Source organism: Lynx rufus, unplaced genomic scaffold (assembly GCF_022079265.1).
Source record: "Lynx rufus isolate CCGP_SWC_20201006 ecotype Redwood Valley unplaced genomic scaffold, mLynRuf1.p SCAF_15, whole genome shotgun sequence".
Taxonomy (NCBI): domain Eukaryota; kingdom Metazoa; phylum Chordata; class Mammalia; order Carnivora; family Felidae; genus Lynx; species Lynx rufus.
Genome location: NW_025814829.1, coordinates 28717671 through 28738768, shown reverse-complemented (window position 1 = coordinate 28738768; position 21098 = coordinate 28717671). Strand labels below are relative to the sequence as shown.

Here is a 21098-nt window from a genome sequence, read left to right as displayed (position 1 = left end):
CGTAGCCTCCCAAGGATGTTTGGCCCTCCCCAGGCAGACACTTCCGTGTCTCAGAGGACCCTGAGTTTCTGTCCGGCGCCTGTCAGTATCCGCGAAACATCTGGGGCTGGCCAGCAAAGTAGAGGGCTCTGCTCCGTCTTCTTGCTTGGTGCACGTGTCTGATAACAGCAAGAATTTCGGCCCACCCCAGGAGGCGCCTGAAGGTGGCGAGGCTCCAGCTTTCCACGTGAAGGCTGTGGATGTCACTCCTTTGCTCCTTTCTCTCCTTCTGCCACCATCTCAGGCGAGGACAGTGTTCTGCTCTCCCTTCACCAAAGCCCGGTTGGTAGCCGTAGGGAGCTGTGAGTCTCTGGGCTTTGATTCTCTGGAGGAGGATGGCTTTGACAGTGGTCTTCCCACCTGTGGGACGAGCACGGCTGATTTCTGTCTCCCGCATTCTTAGCTTCACATGGGGTCACAGGGAGAACCATGGAGCAGACCCTCCCGGGTTCAGGGTTGTGCTTGCACTGTTATCCTTAGTATCCTCCAGCCAGAGGGTGAGGTGGTTACTCGTGCTTGCGAAAGCACAAGTTGGATGGATGTCCCTCTGGCATTTGCTTGGGAACCCTTTCTAGAAACTGGAGTAGGATGGCTAAATTCATGTTCGACAAGTCTGGATCGGAGGGAGGAGAGAAGAGCAGAACCCTCAGAGGACCAGGGCACGCAGGGAAGGGCCGTGGACGAAGTGAACCTGTTTCCGGTGTGGCTGTCAGGGACTCAGGGTGGGCATGTTGACAGGGAGGGCTACTCTGGCCTGATCAGCCAGTCAGCAAGTATTGATTGAACGCCCCTGGGAGTTTAGCTTTGAGGAGAATGAAAGAGAATTCTAAAGCTTGCCTGGGCCCCATCTTTGAAACATTCACGCTGCAGGGGAGGCCCTAGGGGAGCACCCATGATGACACATGACGGCGCATTATCAGTGTCTAAATTGCAAGATGCGTTGCACATGTTGTTGGCGTCTGGAGAAGAGAGAACAGTCACGGCGGCAGACGTGTGGCCTGCCTGGGAAGGAACGGGGAATAAAGGCAGATAGATTGCCGCATCTTGCGGAGACCACGGGCCTCAGGTTCTAGTCAGCAGTGTCTGGGCACCTTCTCCTTGTAGGAACTTGGCCGGGGAGAAGGGATCCATCCAGTGCGCACTCAGGGAAGGAGGCCAGGTAAGCTTAGGATCAGAGAGCAGGGTTTGATTCCCAGCGAAGGGAAACGGAGCAGATGAGCAGATGTGTGAAAAGCGCCGGGCTTGGTGTTTTTCAGATAGAAAGAACTCGGCACAGGCTTACGCATAGATCCCTAAGACCATGGTGAAGAAGAGTCCCGAAGAAGACACCAAAGGGAGGTTTGAAAATGGGTGCACGGGGCTGGGGAGGGAATGGAGAAACAGGGCAGCGCGCTGGTGGACTGGGACCCAGAGGGGGAGTGGAGAGTCCTGGGGAAGGAAGCAAGTCCAGAGGAAGGCTGCTGGCCTGTGAAGGACGGTTAAAAATTGGCCATATCGATTCCAGAGAGGGAGAGACGTCGGTGGAGGGTGTTTGCTGGGCACAGCTTTGTGTATTTAAAGGACTGTCACGCGATGTGGGTGTCAGGCTTCCTCCGTGGAGCTCCAGAGGGCAGCTCCGGGGCCAGTGGGCAACAGTGACAGAGAGGCAGATGTCAACGCGTGGGACTGAATTACGGCTTCCACCGATTGAGCTGTAAAGGATGTGACGGGGGGGCAGATGGGTGACCCTGTGAGGTAGAGAGCCCTTTCAGCGGGCCGACCGTGTTTACAGGTAAGCTGAGCGGCCGCCACGCAGGGACGATAATAATAAAAACAACAGCTACCGCTCAGTGAATGCTTGTGTGCCAGGCGTATTACCGTGTGCTTTCCTTGTAGGGACTCGTTTACTCCTCACGGCCACCCTTTTTAGCCCCGCTTTACAGGTGAGAAAAATTAGGTAGGAAGACAGTCCCCCACCCAAAGTCCCCCACCTTGGCCTCGAACCCAAGGCTGATCATCTTACCCAGATGACCTCAAGGGTACCTTACCTCCCCAGGACTCTAAAGGCTTTATGTGGAGGGTCATCCCAGGCCATTTGGATGGGGCTGAGTGACTCTGTTGGGTTTGGGGCAGGAATGGTGGTTGCTGCTCTCGGCGTGACTTCACTAGGGGTGCTTTTGCCTGACCTTGAGGTCAGTGGGTGGGGCTCTGGCAGCAGGGGTGTTCCATTGGCAGTGAGGCTCTTGTCCAGGATCCTCCGGCCCTCTAGTGACTCTGGGTTCTCAGATGCACCAGTGGCGTTTTTTTCTCGTCAGCCTTCCCGGAAGCTTCCTGGTGGTGCCCTCAGCTCACTGGCCTGCGGGCTCCCCGCCCCACTGCCAGCTCTGTCTGTCCAGAAGGCCCGAGTGACGCACAAGGTGCTGTGGCCTGGAGGGGTGGCAAGACTTGAGCCTCCTCATTTGGGGGGGCGGGGTCCAGGATGGGACTAAGCAGCCAGCTGTCCTCCTGGTGCCCTGCTTTTCCAGACAGAGTTGGAAAGCCACGGCTGGCCGAGGTAGGGCTCCATAAAATGTGCCCAGCACGGTGCCTTGACACGCACACCTTCTGGGGTAAATAAATGGTCCATTCTTATTGTTGGATGAGCCTTCTTTTTTTTAGCATTCATCTGGCCCCTGAAGGTTTTGAAGTTTTCAGAGGGAGAGTGTTGGTGAGGCGAGGTGCTCCCGTCACCCCAGATTACATGGCATTGGGGGAAACTTCCAAATGTAATCTTTTGTTTTGATCTATCTATCTATCTATCTATCTATTTATTTATTTAGTGCAAGGGGAGGGGCAGAGAGAGAGAGGGGGAGAGAGAGAGAGAATCCCAAGCAGGCTCCGTGCTGTCAGTGCAGAGCCTGATGCGGGGCTCGAACCCACAGACAGTGAGATCGTGACCTGAGCCGAAGTCGGAGTCCCCCAGGTGCCCCAATCTTTTTTTTTTTTTTTTAAGGCAGAGCTTAATTGCCTCTCTGCTTTTCGGGAAAGAACATTGACCTCAGAGGCCTGTGCCAGATCCTTACCTGAGAGTAACTGCTGCCGGCCCGTCCCAGAGGCCTTCAGAAAACCGAACCCTCTAGAAGAGTGTGGCTCCAGCGCTCTCCCTCCATTGTTAAGACAATCACGGGGCTCTCTCTCACCCTCAACAATTCTGGTCAACAAGCCCTCCCTGCTCCTGAGCTTTCTGTACGCAGGGGATGTATCCATTCACACCATCAAAGATGTTTAGAACCTTAACTTCTGGTAGGATTTCATATTATGGAAAACACTATCCTGCAATTGAAAGCAGTGTTAATAAAAATGCGTCCCAGATATTTGCCCCCAAATACGACATCGACTATTAGGTTGTAGACAGCCCCTGCCCCTCTCTCACCCGGCTCAGCCCCAGAGGCCTTGCCCCTGCTCCAGCTCCTGGCAGGGCCGGCATTTTGCTGAAAGCCCAGACTTGCTCGCTGGCGTGCATCACGGCCCCCGTGTCTTTCCTTTTCCTTCTTAGGCTGTGGGTATGGGCATGGGCATGCCCCCGTGTGGGGGAGAAGGCAGTCTGGAAATTAAAGCTCAAGTCAGAGCTGTTTGGGGAACCCCCTGTCCTACTGGTGTTTGTGACTCCTGCTGTCTAGATCTGACTCAGCTAAGCAAGCGGTAGTTTGTTCTGGAGCAGGAAAGAAACTTGATTTTTGAGTGACACGGTGCTAAGCTTGTATCTTCACGCAAAGGTCAGTACAGCTCCATGAGTCATCAGTTGTCCAGGTTCTGTGCACCCTAGAGACATCTCCTCTTGCCCGGAGCTTCCCTCCCGGATCAAGACAAAGAACCCCGAGAGCAACAGTAACATCTAAGGGTCCCAGCCTGTGCCTGGAGGGCACATGGGCAAGACCTCCTACCATCCCCACCCGGCCGTGTCTGGCCCGTGGCACGGACCGCAGGTTCCAACCGTGCAGGGATGGGGTAGGGCTCCCTTCAGCCCAACTCACGTGGCCCAGCCACACTCCATTTCTCTGGAAATTATTTCCATCCGTTGACAGGGCCAGGATTTTGAGAGCAGCCAGCCAAGAGGCGCGTTGGGTTACTCCCTGAGTCGCAAACAGACTTTGTCCCCCTGTGCGTCAGGCAGCGCTGGAAGTCCCTGGGGCAGGGGTTTCCAGGGGCTTCGGCTAGTGGAGTGAGTGTGTTCACTCAGCCTCAGGGCATCGTCAACATAGTAGGTGCCGGGCCCCTTTGTCAGCCTCTGTTTTGTGTGAAGCTGAGTCCTCTGTGGCAGGAGCTCAGAGTTAATGGTTAGTGGCCGAGGACAAGGTAGACGTTTTAGCCTTGCTCACTTTCCCAGGTGACGGGAGCCGGCTTGGGCAGGACACTTCGGAGCCTGGACTTTTGGCCCAAGAAGCAGACTGACTGAATCTTCCCAGGAGAAAGCATCTACGTACCAACAGGGCATACTGGTCACGATGTCTGCCGTCCCAGGCCCGGCCATCCCCGGGCCCCCAGACAGACACGCCCTGTCACTCTGTTTCCCTTGAGGGAGACATTCCATGAGGGAGTCTCTTTTGGTGCTGGGGCTCACTTCCTTTTGTGACGTGAATTCAGGACTTGCCTTGGCCTTCACTCACCTTCCTTCACGCCTGCAGCCCTAGGAGTCCCGGGCTCTGCCAGGCCGCTTACTGTCTGCTGCCTGGCTCGTGCTCCCCGTCGGTGGTGGCGTTCTGGGTCTGCGTCTGCATCTCACCTCTGCCAGGACCTACCCTCCGGCACAGGCTGTCCCCAGCCCTCGTCTTGGATTTTCACTTGGCACGTGGTACTGCATGTGTCCTTGGGGTGTTTGTCGTCCCTGCTGGGCCTTGTTTCACTTCAGCTCAGCAACCTGGATGGAAGTGCCATGGTCCCTTGGGTTGGGAATTTGATAGGAAGAGCTCCTCGGTGGCTCTGGGGGGAGTTGTTCCAGGAGATGGACAAGATGCAGTCTTAAGGCTGACCACATCATGGTCGTTACCTTGGATTGAAGCTGTTGATAGCACTCTTCCTTCAGGAACCTTCTCCCCATCAGACTTCTAATGGATGAGTACCATTTCTCACGACCCCCAGCACGTATTCAGACTTTTGCTAATTGTACGTATGTAAATATATATACGTATACATATATATTTATGTATACGTGTATATATATATATATATGTATATATATTTGTATACATATTTGTAGATTCTGTGTTTTTGTTTCTTCTTACAGAACCCTGACATTAGCAGTTATCTTACTAGGTACTTAACTGTTACAGCAACTTCGTTTTTACTTGGCATCTCTGACCTTTCTTCCTCCTCTGCCTTGGACCTATCACCTGAACACACACTTGATTTTGTCTACTACTTTGTCTTGATAATATGAAGCTAGGCTGGCTGTGCCTGCTTAGTGCTGGGACGGAAGACCAAGAAGGCCAGGGACTATAGGTTTTACAGGGTACAAACTTTCTTCCCGTGCCCGATATGGCACCACACCCCAGATTGTCATTGTCTGTCGTCACTGTTATCATCGTCACGAAAGCTGGCATCGGTTGAGCTCTTACTTTTGCATTTTTTCCCAAAATTTTAAAAATCGCCATTGACATATAGTTGACACACAATGTCCATCTTAGTTTCAGGCGTACAACATAGTGATTCAACAACTCTATATACGTGACTCGGTGTTGACCCCGATAAGTATAGTCACCATCTGTCATCATATGTTACTACAGTATTACTGACTGTATTCCCTATGCTTTACTTTTCATCTCTGTGACTTACTTATTTCATAACTGGAAATTTGTACCTCCTAATCCCCTTTATCTATTTCACTTATCTTCCCACTCACCTCCCCTCCCCTGTAGCAGCCCCCAGTTATTTCTCCGTATTTGTGGGTCTGTTTTTTTGCTTGTTTATTTTGTTTTGTAGATTCCGCATGTAAGTGAAATCATACGGTGTTTGTCCTTCTTGATTTGTTTCACTTAATGCCCTCCAGGTCTACTCGTGTTGTCACAAGTGGCAAGATCTCATTCTTTCTCATGACTAATACTCGTGTGTGTGTATGTGTGTGTGTATATATGTACACACGTATGTATGCCGGTATGTATATACACGCAAATGTGCACACGTATATACACGAATATATGTGCACATACATAAATATGTATACCACATCTCCTGTATCTATTCATCTGTGGATAGACACTTTTCTATCTTGACTATTGTAAATAATGCTGTAATAAACCTAGGGGTGCACATATCTTTTTTTGAATTAGTGTTTTCATTTTCTTTGGGCAAATACTGAGTAGTGGAATTACTGCCATATGTGGTGTTTTTATTTTCAATTTTTTGAGGAATCTCCATACGGTTTTCCACAGTGGTTCCACCAATTTACATTCCCACCAGCAGTGCTTAAGAGTTCCCTTTTTCCACATCGTCACCAACACTTGTTATTTCTTACCATTTTGACACCAGCCATTCTGACTGGTATGAGGTAATATCTCATTGTGGTTTTGCGTTGCATTTCCCTGAGGGTTAGTGACATTGAGCATCTTTTCATGTGTCTGTTGGGCATCTGGATGTCTTTGGAAAAACATCTATTCAGGTCCTCTGCCCATTTTTTAATTGGATTGTTCTGGGGGCTTTTTGGTGTTGAGTTATGTAAGTTCTTTATATATATATATATATATATATATATATATATATATATATATAATTTTGGATATTAACTGCTTTTTGGTTATATCATTTGCAAATATCTTCTCCCATTCAGTAGGTCGCATTTTTATTTTGTTGATGGTGTTTCCTTTGCTGTGCAAAAGCTTTTCATTTTAGTGTAATCCCAATAGTTTATTTTTGCTTTTGTTTTCCTTGCCTGAGGAGACATATCCATAAATACGTTGCTGAGGCTGAGAGATTACTTCCTATGTTTTCTTTTAGGAGTTTTATGACTTCAGGTCTAACATTTAGGTCTTTAATCCATTTTTAGTTTATTTTTGTGTATGGGGTAAATGGTAGTCCAATGTTATTCTTCTTACATGTAACCATCCAGTTTTCCAAGCACCATTTATTGATTAAAAGATTGTCTTTTCCCCATTGTATCTTTTTGTTTCCTTTATCATAGTTTAATTGATCATATATGCATGGCTTTATTTCTGGGCTCTCTGTCCTGTTGCATTTATCCATGTGTGTTTTTGTCCTAGTACCATACTGGAGTTTGGATTACTATAGCTTTGTGTAGCCTAGCTTGAAATCTGGGCTTGTGATGTCTACAGCTGTGTTCTTCTTTCTCAAGATGGCTTTGACTATTCCAGGTCTTTTGTGATTCCATGGAAATTTTAGGGTTATTTGTTCTAGTTCTGTGAAAAATGTTATTGGTATTTTGCTAAGGATTGCACTGAATTTGTAGATTGCTTTGGGTATTATGGACATATGAACAGTATTGGTTCTTCTAATCCATGAGCATGGTATATCTATTTGCTCATGTCATCTTCAATTTCTCTCATCAATGTCTTATAGTTTTCAGAGTATATATAGGTCTTTCACCTCCTTGGTTGAATTTATTTCTAGGTAGTTTATTCTTTTTGGTGCAATTGTAAATTTGATTGTTTTCTTGATGTCTCTTTCTACTACTTCATTATTAGTGTACAGAAACACAACAGATTTCTGTGCATTAATTTTGTATTCTGTAACTTTGCTGAATTCATTTTAAGTTTTTCTGGTGGCGTCTTCGAGGTTTTCTATATGAGTATTGAGTTGTTGGGCATTGTGCAGAATGCTTCTGTATCTCTTAATAGCCTTACCAAAAAAGCCCCTAGGAAGTATGGATGAAGCTGAAACTAGAAACTTAGAAAGGAGAAATAAGTTGTTCGAGTTTATATAACACATAAAGAGGCTGTACTAGAATTTAGATTCAAAAATGTCTCGTTTTTTAATCTGAGTTTTTAATCACTATGTGTGCTATATTTGTTTAGTACTATGTACTCACTAAGTGTTCGTTGGATGGCAAGCTTGCTCCAGCAGCTGGGTCTCCATTAGATCGCTAACCATGATGAAGACAGCGCCCAACCTCTTTTTTGAATACTTACAGTGTTAGGCTCTGTACTAAATGATGTACCTCAGTTAACCTATTTAATATGCACAGCTCAATGAGGAAGATATTTCCCCATTTTGCAGATTAAGAAACTGAGACTCAAGAGGACAGAGTTAACTTGCTCAAGATCACACGGCTAAGTAGTATGTAGTCAGGATTTGGATGCACGTTATCTCTTACACGCAGTATGAGTCTGTTCTCTTGATCACTGTGTTACCGTCTACAAAAATGAGACTCAATTTTGCCACTATCTCTTTCTTCTCCCTTAGCTTTCTTTGTCTGGTACTGCTCCTTTTCTTTCTGAGAGGTCCAGGCTGGGGTCCTCTTCTCACAGTATGCGAGTCCACATTGAACTTACTTTGCAAAACTGGCTCTTTGGTTTATATTTTCTTGAACTTTACTTGTTGGCAGATTCTCATGTTAAAATCACCCAATTTAAGATTAGTGCTCCATTATACAATAATAGACCTATTTGTCTGTCTTATTTCTGACCGAAGGAATGGAACAGAGAAACAGACCCAGAAACAGGCCCATATGTATCTGGACACCTGATTTATGATAGAGGAGTGGGGAGATTTATGTTGAGCAGTGGGGAACGGACAGTCGTTTTAATAAATAGTACTGGGACAGTTGGATATCCACAAGGAATTAAATGAATCTTGACCACTGCCTCACAGCATGCACAAAAATAAATTCCCGAGAGTCCATCTAAATGTGCGAGTAGACAAAATAAAACTTCATCTACGAGACAGCATAGAATATCTTCATAACCTTGAGGTAGCCATACATTTTTTAAGGAGACACCCAAAGCACTAGCTCTAAAGGGAAAGATTGATAAGTTGGATGACATTAAAATGAGAAACTTCTGATCAATCATCCAAAGACCTCACTAAGAAAAGACAAGCCGAGTGGAGAAGACACATGGAGTACCTATAACTGGCCGGTGGATTTGTACCTAGAATATGTAGAGACTCTAAGAAATCCAAGGAAATGAATCCCTTCCCCCAAATGGGCAAAAGAACGTCCCATACATATAAGATTGTGAGCTGTGTGGTTTTCCTCTCCCAGTTCCAGGTTTTAACCAGTTTGTCCCAGATCATTGGCACAGCCTGGTGGCTGGCCTTGGGAACGATTTAATGCCGTGGCTCTTTCTGACATTTCCTTTGTGTGTGGACTGTGGGCCCTTCCCTTCACATGTTCTCACGCACTCAGCTGTTCATTCTGCCACGAGTGCCTCCTTTCTCATGAATGTGTAATACATGTGTCTCTTCCTCTTTTCCTTTGGGTTGTTAACTTTTGATCAGCTATTTTAAGAGTGTTTCTCTCCGGCTTCTTCCTCCCCTCCCCCCACCACCTCTTTTTTCATTTCCCTTTTTGTACCTACTTGTTTAGCCTAAAAACTTGCGGTTGTAAAAGTTTTCCTGAAATGTCTGAGTGTGTTTTGGGGACTAGGCTTGTTCCATGGGCTCCAGAGGCAGAGTGAAGATGGGAGGCGAGTAGTTAGTTACCTAGAGAGAGATTTCCTCTCAACCAAATTCAGTTGTCAGAATCCTCCAAAGGTGGGATGGGAGTTATTGAACCAAGGTGAGGCTAGACAATGGCTTGGCCATAGTGTTGTTCATGGAGCGCCCTGTGCCTTGGGTGGGCAGCTGGATCACCCCTTCCAATTTTACCAACAAAGCCCTGAACAGACTCTTTGAGCATGTCCAGAGTAGCAGCTCCTCTAACTGTGAGAGAGGGCCAGTACGTTGGAATATATATGTGTATATGTCCTGTGTCTTCCCCTGGGACTTTTGTCTTTCTGGTAGGTCAGGATGAGACACCATTACTGGCCCTTGAGTGGTATCGTGTATATTTAAAAATAATTCCAAAGCACCCCTCCATTCACAGCCCTCCACATAGGGCTGGTTGACCACCATTGACCTGAAGGCCGAGATTTCCCTCACTGCCCTCTCTTCCATCCTTTTCTTCCCGTAGCAGTAGCTGTGAGGTAACACTGTTCCCTTCGGTTATGTTTTTCGTTTCTTTAGTTTATTGAAGTCCTCACCCTGGCATTGCTTGCTCCCATTTTTTTTTTTTTTTCATAACAAACGTATCGTATTTTGGATACATTACCACAAAGAAAACAACTTAGAGGCTCTGCAGGTATGTTTTGACTTTTAAAGGTTTTTGACAGTGTTTAAAAGTTGAAAGTTTAATATAATAAATCTGGATTTCCACCTTCTCCTGGAAAACTAGATGATGTGGGCTCTTGGTGGCCTGTGTTCCCAGATGGTCCCAATCAGGTGGGGCTGGGGAGGGCTGCCCGTGAGGAGTAGCATGTTCCTTCCACTTGGTACATTCCTTCCCAACCCACGTCACTCCTTTGTTACCTGCCTAGACCCCAAAGGCATTTGAGTTTGTGGCTTTCTGAAGTGGGTAAAGTGGGTGAGCCTAGGAACCCAACCAGTGAGCTTAATATGATTTCAGTGGGAAAATTGATTCTAGCTTTTCAAGAGCAGATTTTCGAAATATCAAAAATACCAGTTTGGGAATGCTAATACAGGTTCTGTAACTAGCATGCATAGGTCTTAAGGTCTTCTATGCTGTGTGTTGGCTTAGCACCTAGAACGTACTTAATAAATGATTTACCTCTTGGGGTCACTGGGTACCTGTTGTCTGCCCCCTCCCAGGTAGTGAATAGAAACACTGTCTCACTGTGGCCCACCTGTAGGTTCTGCCTGGGACTGAGGCCATTGTCATTTTATCTAGAGCACTTTCTCTAGCCCTAGATATTTGTGTGGAGTTTGGGATTGGTCCCCTGCACAGGTACCCTGTCTTGAGAAAAATGGTTTCTTTCCCGATTAAAGATCCAGGGGCCCCTGGGTGGCTCAGTCGGTTAAGCGTCTGACTTCGGCTCAGGTTATGATCTCGCAGTCCATCAGTTCGAGCCCTGCATCAGGCTCTGTGCTGACAGCTCAGAGCCTGGAGCCTGCTTCAGATTCTGTGTTTCCCTCTCTCTCTGCCCCTCCCCTGCTCATGCTCTGTCTGTCTCTCTCTCAAAAGTAAATAACATATTTAAAACAATTTATTTAAAGATCCTGTCCTCATAGGGACACCTGGGTGGCTCAGTTGGTTAAATGTCCAACTCTTGATTTCAACTCAGGTCATGATCTCATGGTTCGTGAGTTCGGGCCCTGCGTCGGGCTCTGTGCTGACAGTGTGGAGTCTGCTTAGGATTCTTTCCCTCTCTCGCTGTCTCGCTCTCAAAATAAACAAACTGAAAAAAAAAAAAAAAAAGATCCAATCCCCGTAGAGTAGGCCAAAATGAGGAAATGAGGGGACGGAGAAGCCTGCACTAAGCCTGCTCTCCTGGCTGATGCCCACCAAACTGGAGTTTGTGGCAATTACAGAGCGATTGCATTCCAAAGCCTGGACGAGGCCTGGGTAAAAGTTCAGCTTATTCCCTGCAAAGAAAATACTTCATCTTTGGCATTTCATAGTTTTGACCCAGATCAGTCAGAGGCCACGGAGAGCTTGCAACGTCTATAAAGCGTGCACAGCTTCCGAGGCCTGTAGCCGCAGAGAAGCCGAAGGGAGCCGGGGGCCTGCTGAGCTCGAGTTGAAGCCCTGCCTTTTCAAGTTTGCCGTGGCCCAGCCTTCCCGGGCCTCACAGGGTGGACGGAAGGAACCAGCACCTTCCCTCTGCTCCGAAGTTATCTTTACCCCCTGAAATCAAACACCACACGCAGCACCCTGTAAAACTGCTTCCTTGTAGGACTCGAGCGTGCTTGCTAAGTAAACATCCTCCCATGTTTTTAGAACTGAATTCGTTTCTGCTTCCTGGTCATCCCATTCGGGTTTTTCTGTCGTAGGCACCACGCAGAATCAGGTTAATAGAAGGAAGATCTAGCATGGGGCAGAGGCACCTAAAATGACTGTTTCAGTCCCAGTAAAACTGTGAGAAGAGTAACACGGTCGTGGGAAGAAAAAGCAAAGACTTAGAAGAAAAGCAAAGTGAAACAAAGCCTCCCCGAACTTAGTACTGTCCCAGTGCCGTTCGAGTCAAGAGTTGGGCCCTGCTGAGTCCCTGAAATGGGGACCTTTCTCTGCATGGACTCAAGCTCAGGTGTGCTGTGGTTGGAGAGTACGGTTGGCCCTCCTCAGTAAATTCCGCGGCTGTGTATGGCCCTCCTCTGACCCTGACTTGCTCCTTGCTCTGTCTCTCGTGACTTATTTGCCTCTCCTCTCTCACTTCCGCCCACCCGTGACATCTCCATCGCCATGGCAGTGAGCAGCCACGTCATTCACCAAGTTCATGGGGTGATGGGCCAACTCTTCGGAGCCCTACTTCCCTCTGGTTCTCCCTCCTGAAGCAGGAGGCTCCCTGGCAGAGCTCAGAGCCCTTTGTTTATTTGATCCTGGGCTCTTGGATAAATCAGGAATGTCCTGACATGAACTTAGGCATGTTTTTCTTCCATGGAAAAGGAAACTACAGCAAATGGTATTTAAGTAGGCAGAGGACCATTCCGAGGGACTTGCTTTAGTGCCATCAAGGCCACATTCCTTTGGTCATCAGACCAGTAGGTGACTTCTTTATTGGCATGCACTACCCTGGAGCCCAGAAGGTGTGAATTTGAAGCACTTTCCCCCCTGCTGGGAGCCTGGCACAGATGCTCTGGGCTTCTTTTAAGCCCATGGAGTGCCATGGTTGTCTTCCAAGTGGTCTTCTTTCTGCTGGGTGAAACCTTGGCCCCAAGTTGCCCGAAGAAGGCTGCTTGGGAAGCAGGGTGCAGGACAAGGTGGCCGCCTGGTCTTCCGTCCTCAAGTCCTCTTCCCAGAAGTCGCAAGGTTCTTGATGTGATACACCTTATGAGTCAGCTAGCTACCCGAGGACCTGAGTATATTTCTCACTTCTGGTCAGGTCTAGGCCCATAGAGCACAACTGGTCGTGGGAAACCTCTGTGGGTCTGCGTGCTTTCCACGTGGCGGTGTGGGAACCCAGCCTCCCTGGGTCTGTCTGGGTAGACAGGGTCTAGGGGGTTGGCTTCTAAGCTGTGCTGGATACATTTCTGGGTCTGGGGTCGGGAAAATGTTGGGAGCTATGTGCTTGGCTGCAGTGGAGACCTATCGGGATCCAAAAACAACCCCAGCCGGCCTTCAGAGTGTTGGTGGGAAAGCCCCAGCCCCGTGAGGGTTTCCAGGTGTGGGCAGGCCTCCCACCACCATCACGGGGCAGCCGGGGGTGAGCCGGCACGTGCTCGTGCCCCTGGGCTGCCCACCCGGAGCGAAGAACCCGGCCGTTGGCCACTCCAGGTCCAGGCTTGGCCGCTGCTCTGTTTTGCTGCTTTCCATGTTGTCAGAGGATCTTCTTGGGAACAAATGACTCAGCAACCTGAATCTCTGGGACTGAGTGGCCTAAGTGCCTTTTGAGAAGTGATTGGACATTTCCACCGAGGCCTGAAAATTCTGAGCCTGGAAAGAATGGAGATCCAGTCTGGTGTTACCCTGGACTCTTCGGGCTGCAGTTCAGTTAGGTTTCTCCCCCAGTCCTGCCCTGATAGAAGGATAGCATCCGTGGGGTAAGCGGGCAATGTTTTAATTACGCTTTTTGTCTTTAGGAAATTCCAGGGAGAAAAAGGTCCTGGTTTGTGGCCAGAAAAGCAGAAAACAACAAAAGTCAGCTACAGGTCATTGTTCTGGACGTGTCTGTGGCACAAAGAGTTAATAGGACAGTGGTGTCAGGGTGAAGACCATTTTATTCTCCTGTGTGGGAGAAGTTCACAGGGTTCAAGAAGAGATGAGGCAACGTTTAGCATGGGACGGCCCTGTCTGGGTTCCGGGTGCTGTCACTCAAAGAGTTAAGCTAGTCTGGTGGCTGGGAAGCCGGCAGGGAAGGCGTGAGCCTGCAGGGACCAGGCCCTCTATGCCCCAGAGCAGTGAGGTGTGAGGGGTAAAAAAAAAAAAAAAAAAAAAAAAAAAAAAAAAAAAAAAAAGGGCTCAAAAGTGTGGCCAGGGAGCAGAGTGTAGGCCCAACTTTTTTTTTTTTTTTTTTTTTTTTTTGCCTTGTTTGACCAGCCTTGGCATTGCCCTCCGGCTCTCCAGGGGAAGAGCTGCAGTTCTGCTCTTGCAACACAAGGAGCAGACTGGAGAATTTAGATCTGCGTCACAGAGCTCAGAGAGAGAGAGAGGGGAGAGAGAGAGAGAGAGAGAGAGAGCGAGAGAGAGAGAGAGAGAGAGAGCGCTCCGTCGATAGGTCTGCTAGCAACAGCCGTGCTGCAGCAGAGAGAGAGAGAGAAATCAAGAAACAAGTCATAGCAACACCGGGCACCAGGTTCTGCCAGCTCACTTGCCAAGCGTTCAGAAATCTGTCGGGGGCTAGAGGCCTCTGGGTAGCCCGGGCTAAGGAGATGACACACAAGGTGGCACGGGCGGTTCCCGCGGGGGGGAGGTGGGTGGTGGTGGGGGGGCAGGGGTGGGAGCAAGAGGTTGCGGGGCGATGGTGGAAGGTTTAACGGGACCAATTTCTGGAACATTCGGGACTGCGGCACCCTACGGCCAAGACCGAGATTTGGGTCTGCGCAGGCGACGATGGGTGGTCCGACGGGCTTCAGGACTTGATGGCGTAACCCCCTTCTTCCCCCACGTACGTATCTGCTGGGATCGGGGGCGATGTCTCTGCGTATGTGGGTGCTCTGTCTTTCTCACCTTCTTTCTCGCTTTTTTGCTATTTTTTCTCTGAGAGAGGTTTTTTGTGTGTTTTTTTTTTTTTTCCACTTTAATTTTCTTTTCTTTTAGTGTCAGCTGCTCAAGCCTGACCGGGGTAGAGGCTAGAGGAGCAAGCTGTCCCCAGCGTCCCACCTGACCTACCAGCCTTTGCCCCCGTTTCCTTCTTTTGAACAGACAGACAGACTGGTTTTCCAGGTTGTTTGGGTATCCGCGTCTGTCTGTCCATCCACGTCGTTCTTAGGTGGCAGGTAGGAAGTGAGGAGGAGAGGTGCTGGGAGGAAGGTGGAAAGCCATAGCTTTCCAGGGGTTGCCTTATTGAAATGTTCAGCCTCGGGGCAGCTGGGCTGGTGGGGAGCCGGTGGGCAGGATGGGGCGTGGGTTGGGAGAAGTGGGGTAAAGCTGGTAGGTTTGTCACTGCGTAGTTGGGAAAAGTGGGGAATGGTGACGCAGTCACTGTTGCATCTTGTTAGGAGCTCCAAGGGGGACAGGTAGTGAGGCTCCCGGCATCTGTAGGGCCAGCTGAGAGGGGTTAGGGATGAGCTGAGAAGGGAAGCTAGCATTTAGAGATTAAATGTCATCCTTTTGGCGTTGGAAAGTTGTTTACCTTGCGCTCTCTGTGTCTCCATGTTGGCACCCTTCCAGTTCACATGTGATGGCCTTCCTTGTACTGCTGCATCATTAACTAAGTGACTGAGCTGGCCTTCCATTGGCCAGGGGAGGGCTCTCACTCCAGACATTTCCTCTGATTGGTGGGTGGGCCAATGGCAGGTGAAAACCTTTTTTTGATTGGCTGAGGGCAGGGTATCAAATCTGAATTTGCATTTCACTTGCTTAAAGGGGAGGGGGGGAGAAGCCCAGCAGCTTTCTAAAATCTGTTTAGGGGTGTGCGTATGCTCCTGTGTCTGTGCCTGCTTTTGACTGACCAGGTGAAGCCTCTTCCTATGCCTTTTTTATTTCAAGCACTCAGAGGAAGAGGAGCTCCGGGTTCCCCAAACTTTTTTTTTTTTTTTTTTTTGGAGTAGGAAGGGTTGGAGAGATGGGTGCGCAGAGGGTTGACCAAACTGGAAGGAAGTATTTGTCCTTTAGTTTGGTGTCGGAAAAGGGAATTTTCCAATCAGCCACACCTCGGTGTTGCGGCACAATAATTCTTGGCTCCCCTGGAAACGCACGGGGCAAGGTAGGACAGATCTGCTGCTGCTGACACTGCCACCACCATGGGCTTCCTGCTGCCTCTGGGCTGCTCCCTGGGGACGAGAGATTTGCATTGACGGGGCTGTCCAGAGCTGAGCCCAGTGTGGGAAAGACCTGCCTTCTGGAAGCTGCTGCTCCTTGGTCTTGGAAAGGTGAGGATGGGGACTGACCCCAGGATGTTGCTCAGAAACTGCGCATTTGGTGGGATTTCCGGGAGAGCCACTGGGCCGCAAGAGGTTTGGAGGTCCCAGGTTAGGAAGGTTTGTCATTCTGGGGAGTGAGGAGAGTGAGAGCAAAACTAGGGCAGCAGGCTGTTCGCCTGTGGTTGGGGGAGGGAGACTTGGAAAAATCAGGGTCCCGGCTCCCCATCGAGTCCGTGTTGCAGGTCTCACGTTTGTGGGGAGGGGGTTTCAGAGCCCTGCGCCTTGCGCAGTGGCCCCCGCCCATGACTGCGCATCCGGGAGCGCAATGCGCCCTGGGTCGCTGGCCTAGGACAGCACCGCCCTTCTTCTTACATAACGGAGGCACGGCTGTGCCTTCTCGGCCTTTCTTTGCAACCCTGCCTCCTGGCTCCCCAGGGCCCATGGAGCTGGGGAGGGTCTGGTTGGGGAGCAGGGGAAGACTTGGCTCCCTCGGAGGGTTAGCCCTCGTCCAGTCAGTGATGGGAGTTGGGTTTGAAGACAGAAGTGGGCTGCTGTCCCCCTTGGGAGGTGGTACGCAGAATGTCCTTCTCAATGCCCTGTGTCACCCATGGCCCCCAGGACCTCTCGGGGGCATGGGGTGTGACGTCCGTTCTTTCCTTCTTATGCTTTCTGGGTTTTGAGAGGAAGTTTCTGAAGGGAAAGACATGACGATTCTAAGAGTGAGGAAGGGTGTGTGTCGGGGGCCCAGTTGGGAGGTGGTTGACAGTTCACTCCCCTTGTCACTGGCTTCCCTTTCCTTGGGTGGGTTGATAGTGTTTTTGACTCCTTTTATCCTAAGGCTGCCATTTTGGAGGCATTTCTGCTGGTCTCTGACATGGTGGCGTTGGTTTTTCTGGTCCTGCTGTGCCAGTTCCGCAGAGTGGGCGGGGGGCGGGGGCTGTGACGGAGGAGGGGAGGGGGGGCAGAAGCGCAGCAGAGGCGGGCCCAGTGGTGGCTGCCGCAGTGAAGGTGGCCCCAGGGGCAGGACCGCCCAGTCCCACCCTCGGACACAGTCTTGGGTGGGGGTTCCACCACCTGGGGCCCCGGCTTGGCCAGAGGGTGGGCATTGCTAACAGAAGGCCTGGGTCTCCCATGCCCTCGTTGGCCTGAGGCTTAAAGCAGTCCAGGGCAGAAGCTGAGTTTTTTTTGGGGGGGTGTGTGTGTGGAGGGGGCGACTGAAGGCAGAGACCTGGCTGCTCATCTCAGACGTGTCGGACCTGTGGTTTGTGTTCCCCAAATAGGCTCTGTCTCCGGCAGTTTCTCTATGGGGACAAGGGGGTGGGGTCCAAGGCAGCTTTGAGGATTTGTTCGATGGCCCTCCCTTCTCATTGTTTTTCTTTTCTGCTCCTCGTCATGCCCCCTGCCAGTGCCATGGTTCCAGCTGTAGTCCTCCGGTGAGGCTCCCTGCTGCCCGTCCCTCTCCTTTCCAGGCCCTTCTGCGTGCAGCGGCCATCTTGTCTTTTCTTGCTTAGAGGTTTAAAATGGTTTCTCATCATTTCCAGAGTACAATTCCTTCCCTTTGGCACAGTGCTGAGGACTGTCTGTAACTAGCCTTAGCTCTCCTCTGCAGTCTTACTCTTCTGCGTTTCCCCAGGTGGAGCACGTATTCCAACAAAGCCAGGCAACTTACTTTTTCTTGCTTTTCCTATCTCTCGGTTTTCCCTACTGGTATTTTCCATGCCTCCTTGGCTCCACCGCACCCACCTGCGGCAGCCCCACCGTCCTCCTTGGACCTTTCCCGATCACCTTCACAAGCAGCAGTCCTCGTAACCTCTCCTTGCTCCCTCCGGCCAAGCTCTCGTACACTTTGTCCCTCTCGTGTGCTACTTCGGTGGCCTTACGGCTCTTGGTGTAGAAGTCTTGGGTCACCTACGAGATGATGAGCTGCAAGACGCTGAGAGTCAAGGAAGGAAGACACTTAACCTATTTGGTGCCTTCTGTTCGCCAGGTGCCACGTCAGGCTGTTCCACGGACCTTCTTTCATTTACTGCTTTCCACAACCCTCCGAGGAGAGTCCCGTGACTGGTAAGTGTTCTGATCATGATTAGAACCCCTGTTTCCCCAAACCTTTGCCTTCTTCTTTACCTCTCAGTTCTCAGTGTCTGCCACGTGGCTCTTACAAGGTAGATCCCCAGAACGTGCCTGTTTAAGGAATTTCATACACCTCTAATGCCATATGGGAGTTTGGGTGGCCGCTCTTCCTGTGCCCGAAGTCTGGGTCTCGTAGCTGTTCCACGCTCCCCTGGACCCTGCTACCTCGTTAACTTTCTCCTCTTCCTTTGCGGTCAGGTTCACTCAAGATGATGGCTTTTTTTTTTTTTTGTAGCTGAAATTTTGTTGGATTAACAAACCTCAGTTATCCTACTTACCTTCCTCCTGGAAGAGAAGGTGGAGGTGGGATGGTTGTAGCACCTTCAGAGCAGAGTGAGCTCCAGAACCCAGGATCAGTGGAGATCGGACAAGGCAGGGAGCAGGACCACTGCACTTGGATCTTGACCCTGCCTCATCTTGTTAGGTGGTTTTTCTGAGGCTTAGTGACCTCAGTCAGTGACATGGAGCCACTGTAATCTACAGTGAAATGCCTAATATATTGCCAAGCAAACAGGCTCCCAACAGAAAGTGGTGCACCTCCCTTTCCCCTGCCCAGCTGTTTTATCGGGGACTTAAGAAGAGTACGTAGCAGGTGGCTGGAGAAGGAATGGGGGGAAGGGAGCTTGCCTGCCTTCAGTGATACCAGAGGCAGGGGAGGAGGTGACCGGGCATTGCACACCTGAAGCCTGCGAGGAAGTGCTTTTCCCTGACCTGGAGTAAAGACCCCCTTAACTTCTGCATCGGGAAAACGCTGTGGGACCAGAGCCGTGAGGTCAGGGTGGGTGGTGGCAGAGTGAGGGTTAACCAGTGATCCTTCCTGGGAGCCTCGTGACGCCAGGTTAGCTTCCCCTCTTTCCGAATCGAATCGCAGCAGTGGCTGCCTGCTTCCTGACGCTGCTGCATCCCGTGGGAGGGGAGTTGGGCACCCTGAAGCCCCTCGTCACCGATTCCGGGGCTGCAGAGCAGAGAGTGACGACAGCCCATGAGTCGTCAGCCGACGGCAATGGGGACCCTGGTGACGGCTGCTTTGTTGTGTTTTTCCTCTTTGGATGATGACTCAGTGTGTCGGGAGCTGGGAGATGGGGCACTCAGCCGAATGGCCAGGACGTTCTGTCAACATGAAAGCAGCAAAAACAGCTTATCGGGGCTCAGAGCCGACCCTTAGGCTGGGTTCATTTTCGGGAAGGGCTTGGCAGAGAAGAGCACTTCTGGACGTCGGGGGTGGGGAGACAAGGCCAGGTAACCCAACAGGGGTCTGTGGACCCTTCAGTTTCAGAAACCAAAAAGAAAATGCAGCTGCTTGTGTTATTAGATAAGCTTGGCAAACGGTCATTTTACAAGCTCCTCTCACCCGTCCCAAACAAGAGACATCTTCTCAGGGCCAGAAAACCCTCCGGGATTTCTCACCATGGCTCCTTGTCATAGATGGAGGGTGAGCCCGTCTCGGGTAGGGTGGGCCTGGGAGTCCTTAGTGATCACTGGCATTCCGGGGCCCCGGAAGCAAGAGCCCATGGTGGGGACGTGGCGTCTCAGGTGACCTCTGCTGGCATCACACCAGCAGACGGTGTCACCCACCAGAAGATGGTGGGTCCACGTCACCGGCCTCAAGCTGAAGGCCAGCTCTGGCGCAGCCTACTTCAGCCTCCCCTTTCCTTATTGTCCCGAGTCAAACTTACCTTCTCGCCTTTCATCGTCCTCAATTCCTTCTTAGGTGAAATAGTGGGCCTTGAGTCCTTGACCTTTGTGTGTGTGTGTGTGTGTGTGCGTCATCATGGCGGCTCAGGGTTCTAGACTTTTCTTGAATCTGCAGCATTGCGCTAAGGGCGCGTGACATTCCCCCCCGCCCCGCCCGCCCGGCCCCGCCCAACCATGGCCAGCCATGCCTTCTTGGGAGCAAGAGAGGCCTGGGCCTCCATTGCTACTGAATCTCAGGCAAACCACTATCCTCAGCATCTGGCTTCCCTTCTCTCCTCTGTCTCCCTCGGCCCTTGTCTGGGGACAGAGGAGCAAACAACTTGTGGGTGGGGAATTGAGGACGGCCTGGCTCGGGACCACCCTGCCTATGTACCCCTTAGGCCATTTTTCAGTCTCCTGCTTTCCCATAGATGATGCTTAGCACTGACATTTGTCGCCGAGCACCTCCTCCGCTCCCCAAGGACCTCCCAGTGTGACTCATTTGGGATCTCTGCAAGGAGTGGCTTTGGGGCCTTGGGAGCCAGAGGGAGCAGGAAGACCTGGTGGAGGTCACAGTGGAGAGGTACGCAGGGCAAAGGACGAGAGCCGGCTGTCCCTGGCCCAGAATGCAAAGGCAGCCCCAGCCCCTTTGTGTCATGTCATTTTGAGCCTGAATAGAGAGCAACTTGACCTAAAAAAAAATCGTATATATGTGGATGTTAGATCCTTTGTGTCTCTTTGTCCAGAAGCTGCGCATATGACGAGGGCTCAGATTCTGTACTTCAGAGAGCTCTGCTGTCCCTCAGGTTTGTTTTCCGAAGGAGGTGGTAGTTCCTCTTTGATGAGACCCTGTGCCCACGGGGACTGGACTTTTCTCCAGGACAAGGGGCACAGCCTTGTCTTGTTGCTATCATTGGATAGTGAGCAGCAGCTGAAGGCCATGGTCCCGGGGCCACATATTAGCCCCAGATGGAACCCTGATTGGGGCTTGCAGAATTCATTGCTTGGCTGGCTGGCCCCAAAAGCTGAGCCTACCTGGCTTCCTTTCACTTCTTCCCCACAGAGAACTCAGAGGAGTTGAGCTCCATGAGTCGGTGACAGCCTCTTGGAGA

At 50.5% G+C, this 21098-nt stretch overlaps 1 protein-coding gene across 10 annotated transcripts in view; it reads left to right on the top strand.

Annotated features, from left to right (window-relative positions):
- The window catches only part of LOC124510081 (uncharacterized), a 61329-nt gene that overhangs the window by 24621 nt on the left and 15610 nt on the right, over nucleotides 1–21098 (top strand). For 5 of the 10 annotated variants that reach the window (XR_006961614.1, XR_006961613.1, XR_006961612.1 and 2 more), the window contains exons 1-2: nucleotides 14616–16191; nucleotides 18170–18246. Coding sequence is in view for 1 of the 10 variants with exons in the window: in XM_047076778.1 (XP_046932734.1) it covers nucleotides 14619–14765; nucleotides 18170–18246 (224 nt within the window). In the remaining 9 variants the exon portion in view is untranslated. Of the gene's footprint in view, nucleotides 1–14164; nucleotides 14542–14615; nucleotides 16192–18169; nucleotides 18247–21098 lie in introns of those variants that run through there. The other 5 variants (XM_047076778.1, XM_047076777.1, XM_047076774.1 and 2 more) reach the window with 4 other exon arrangements.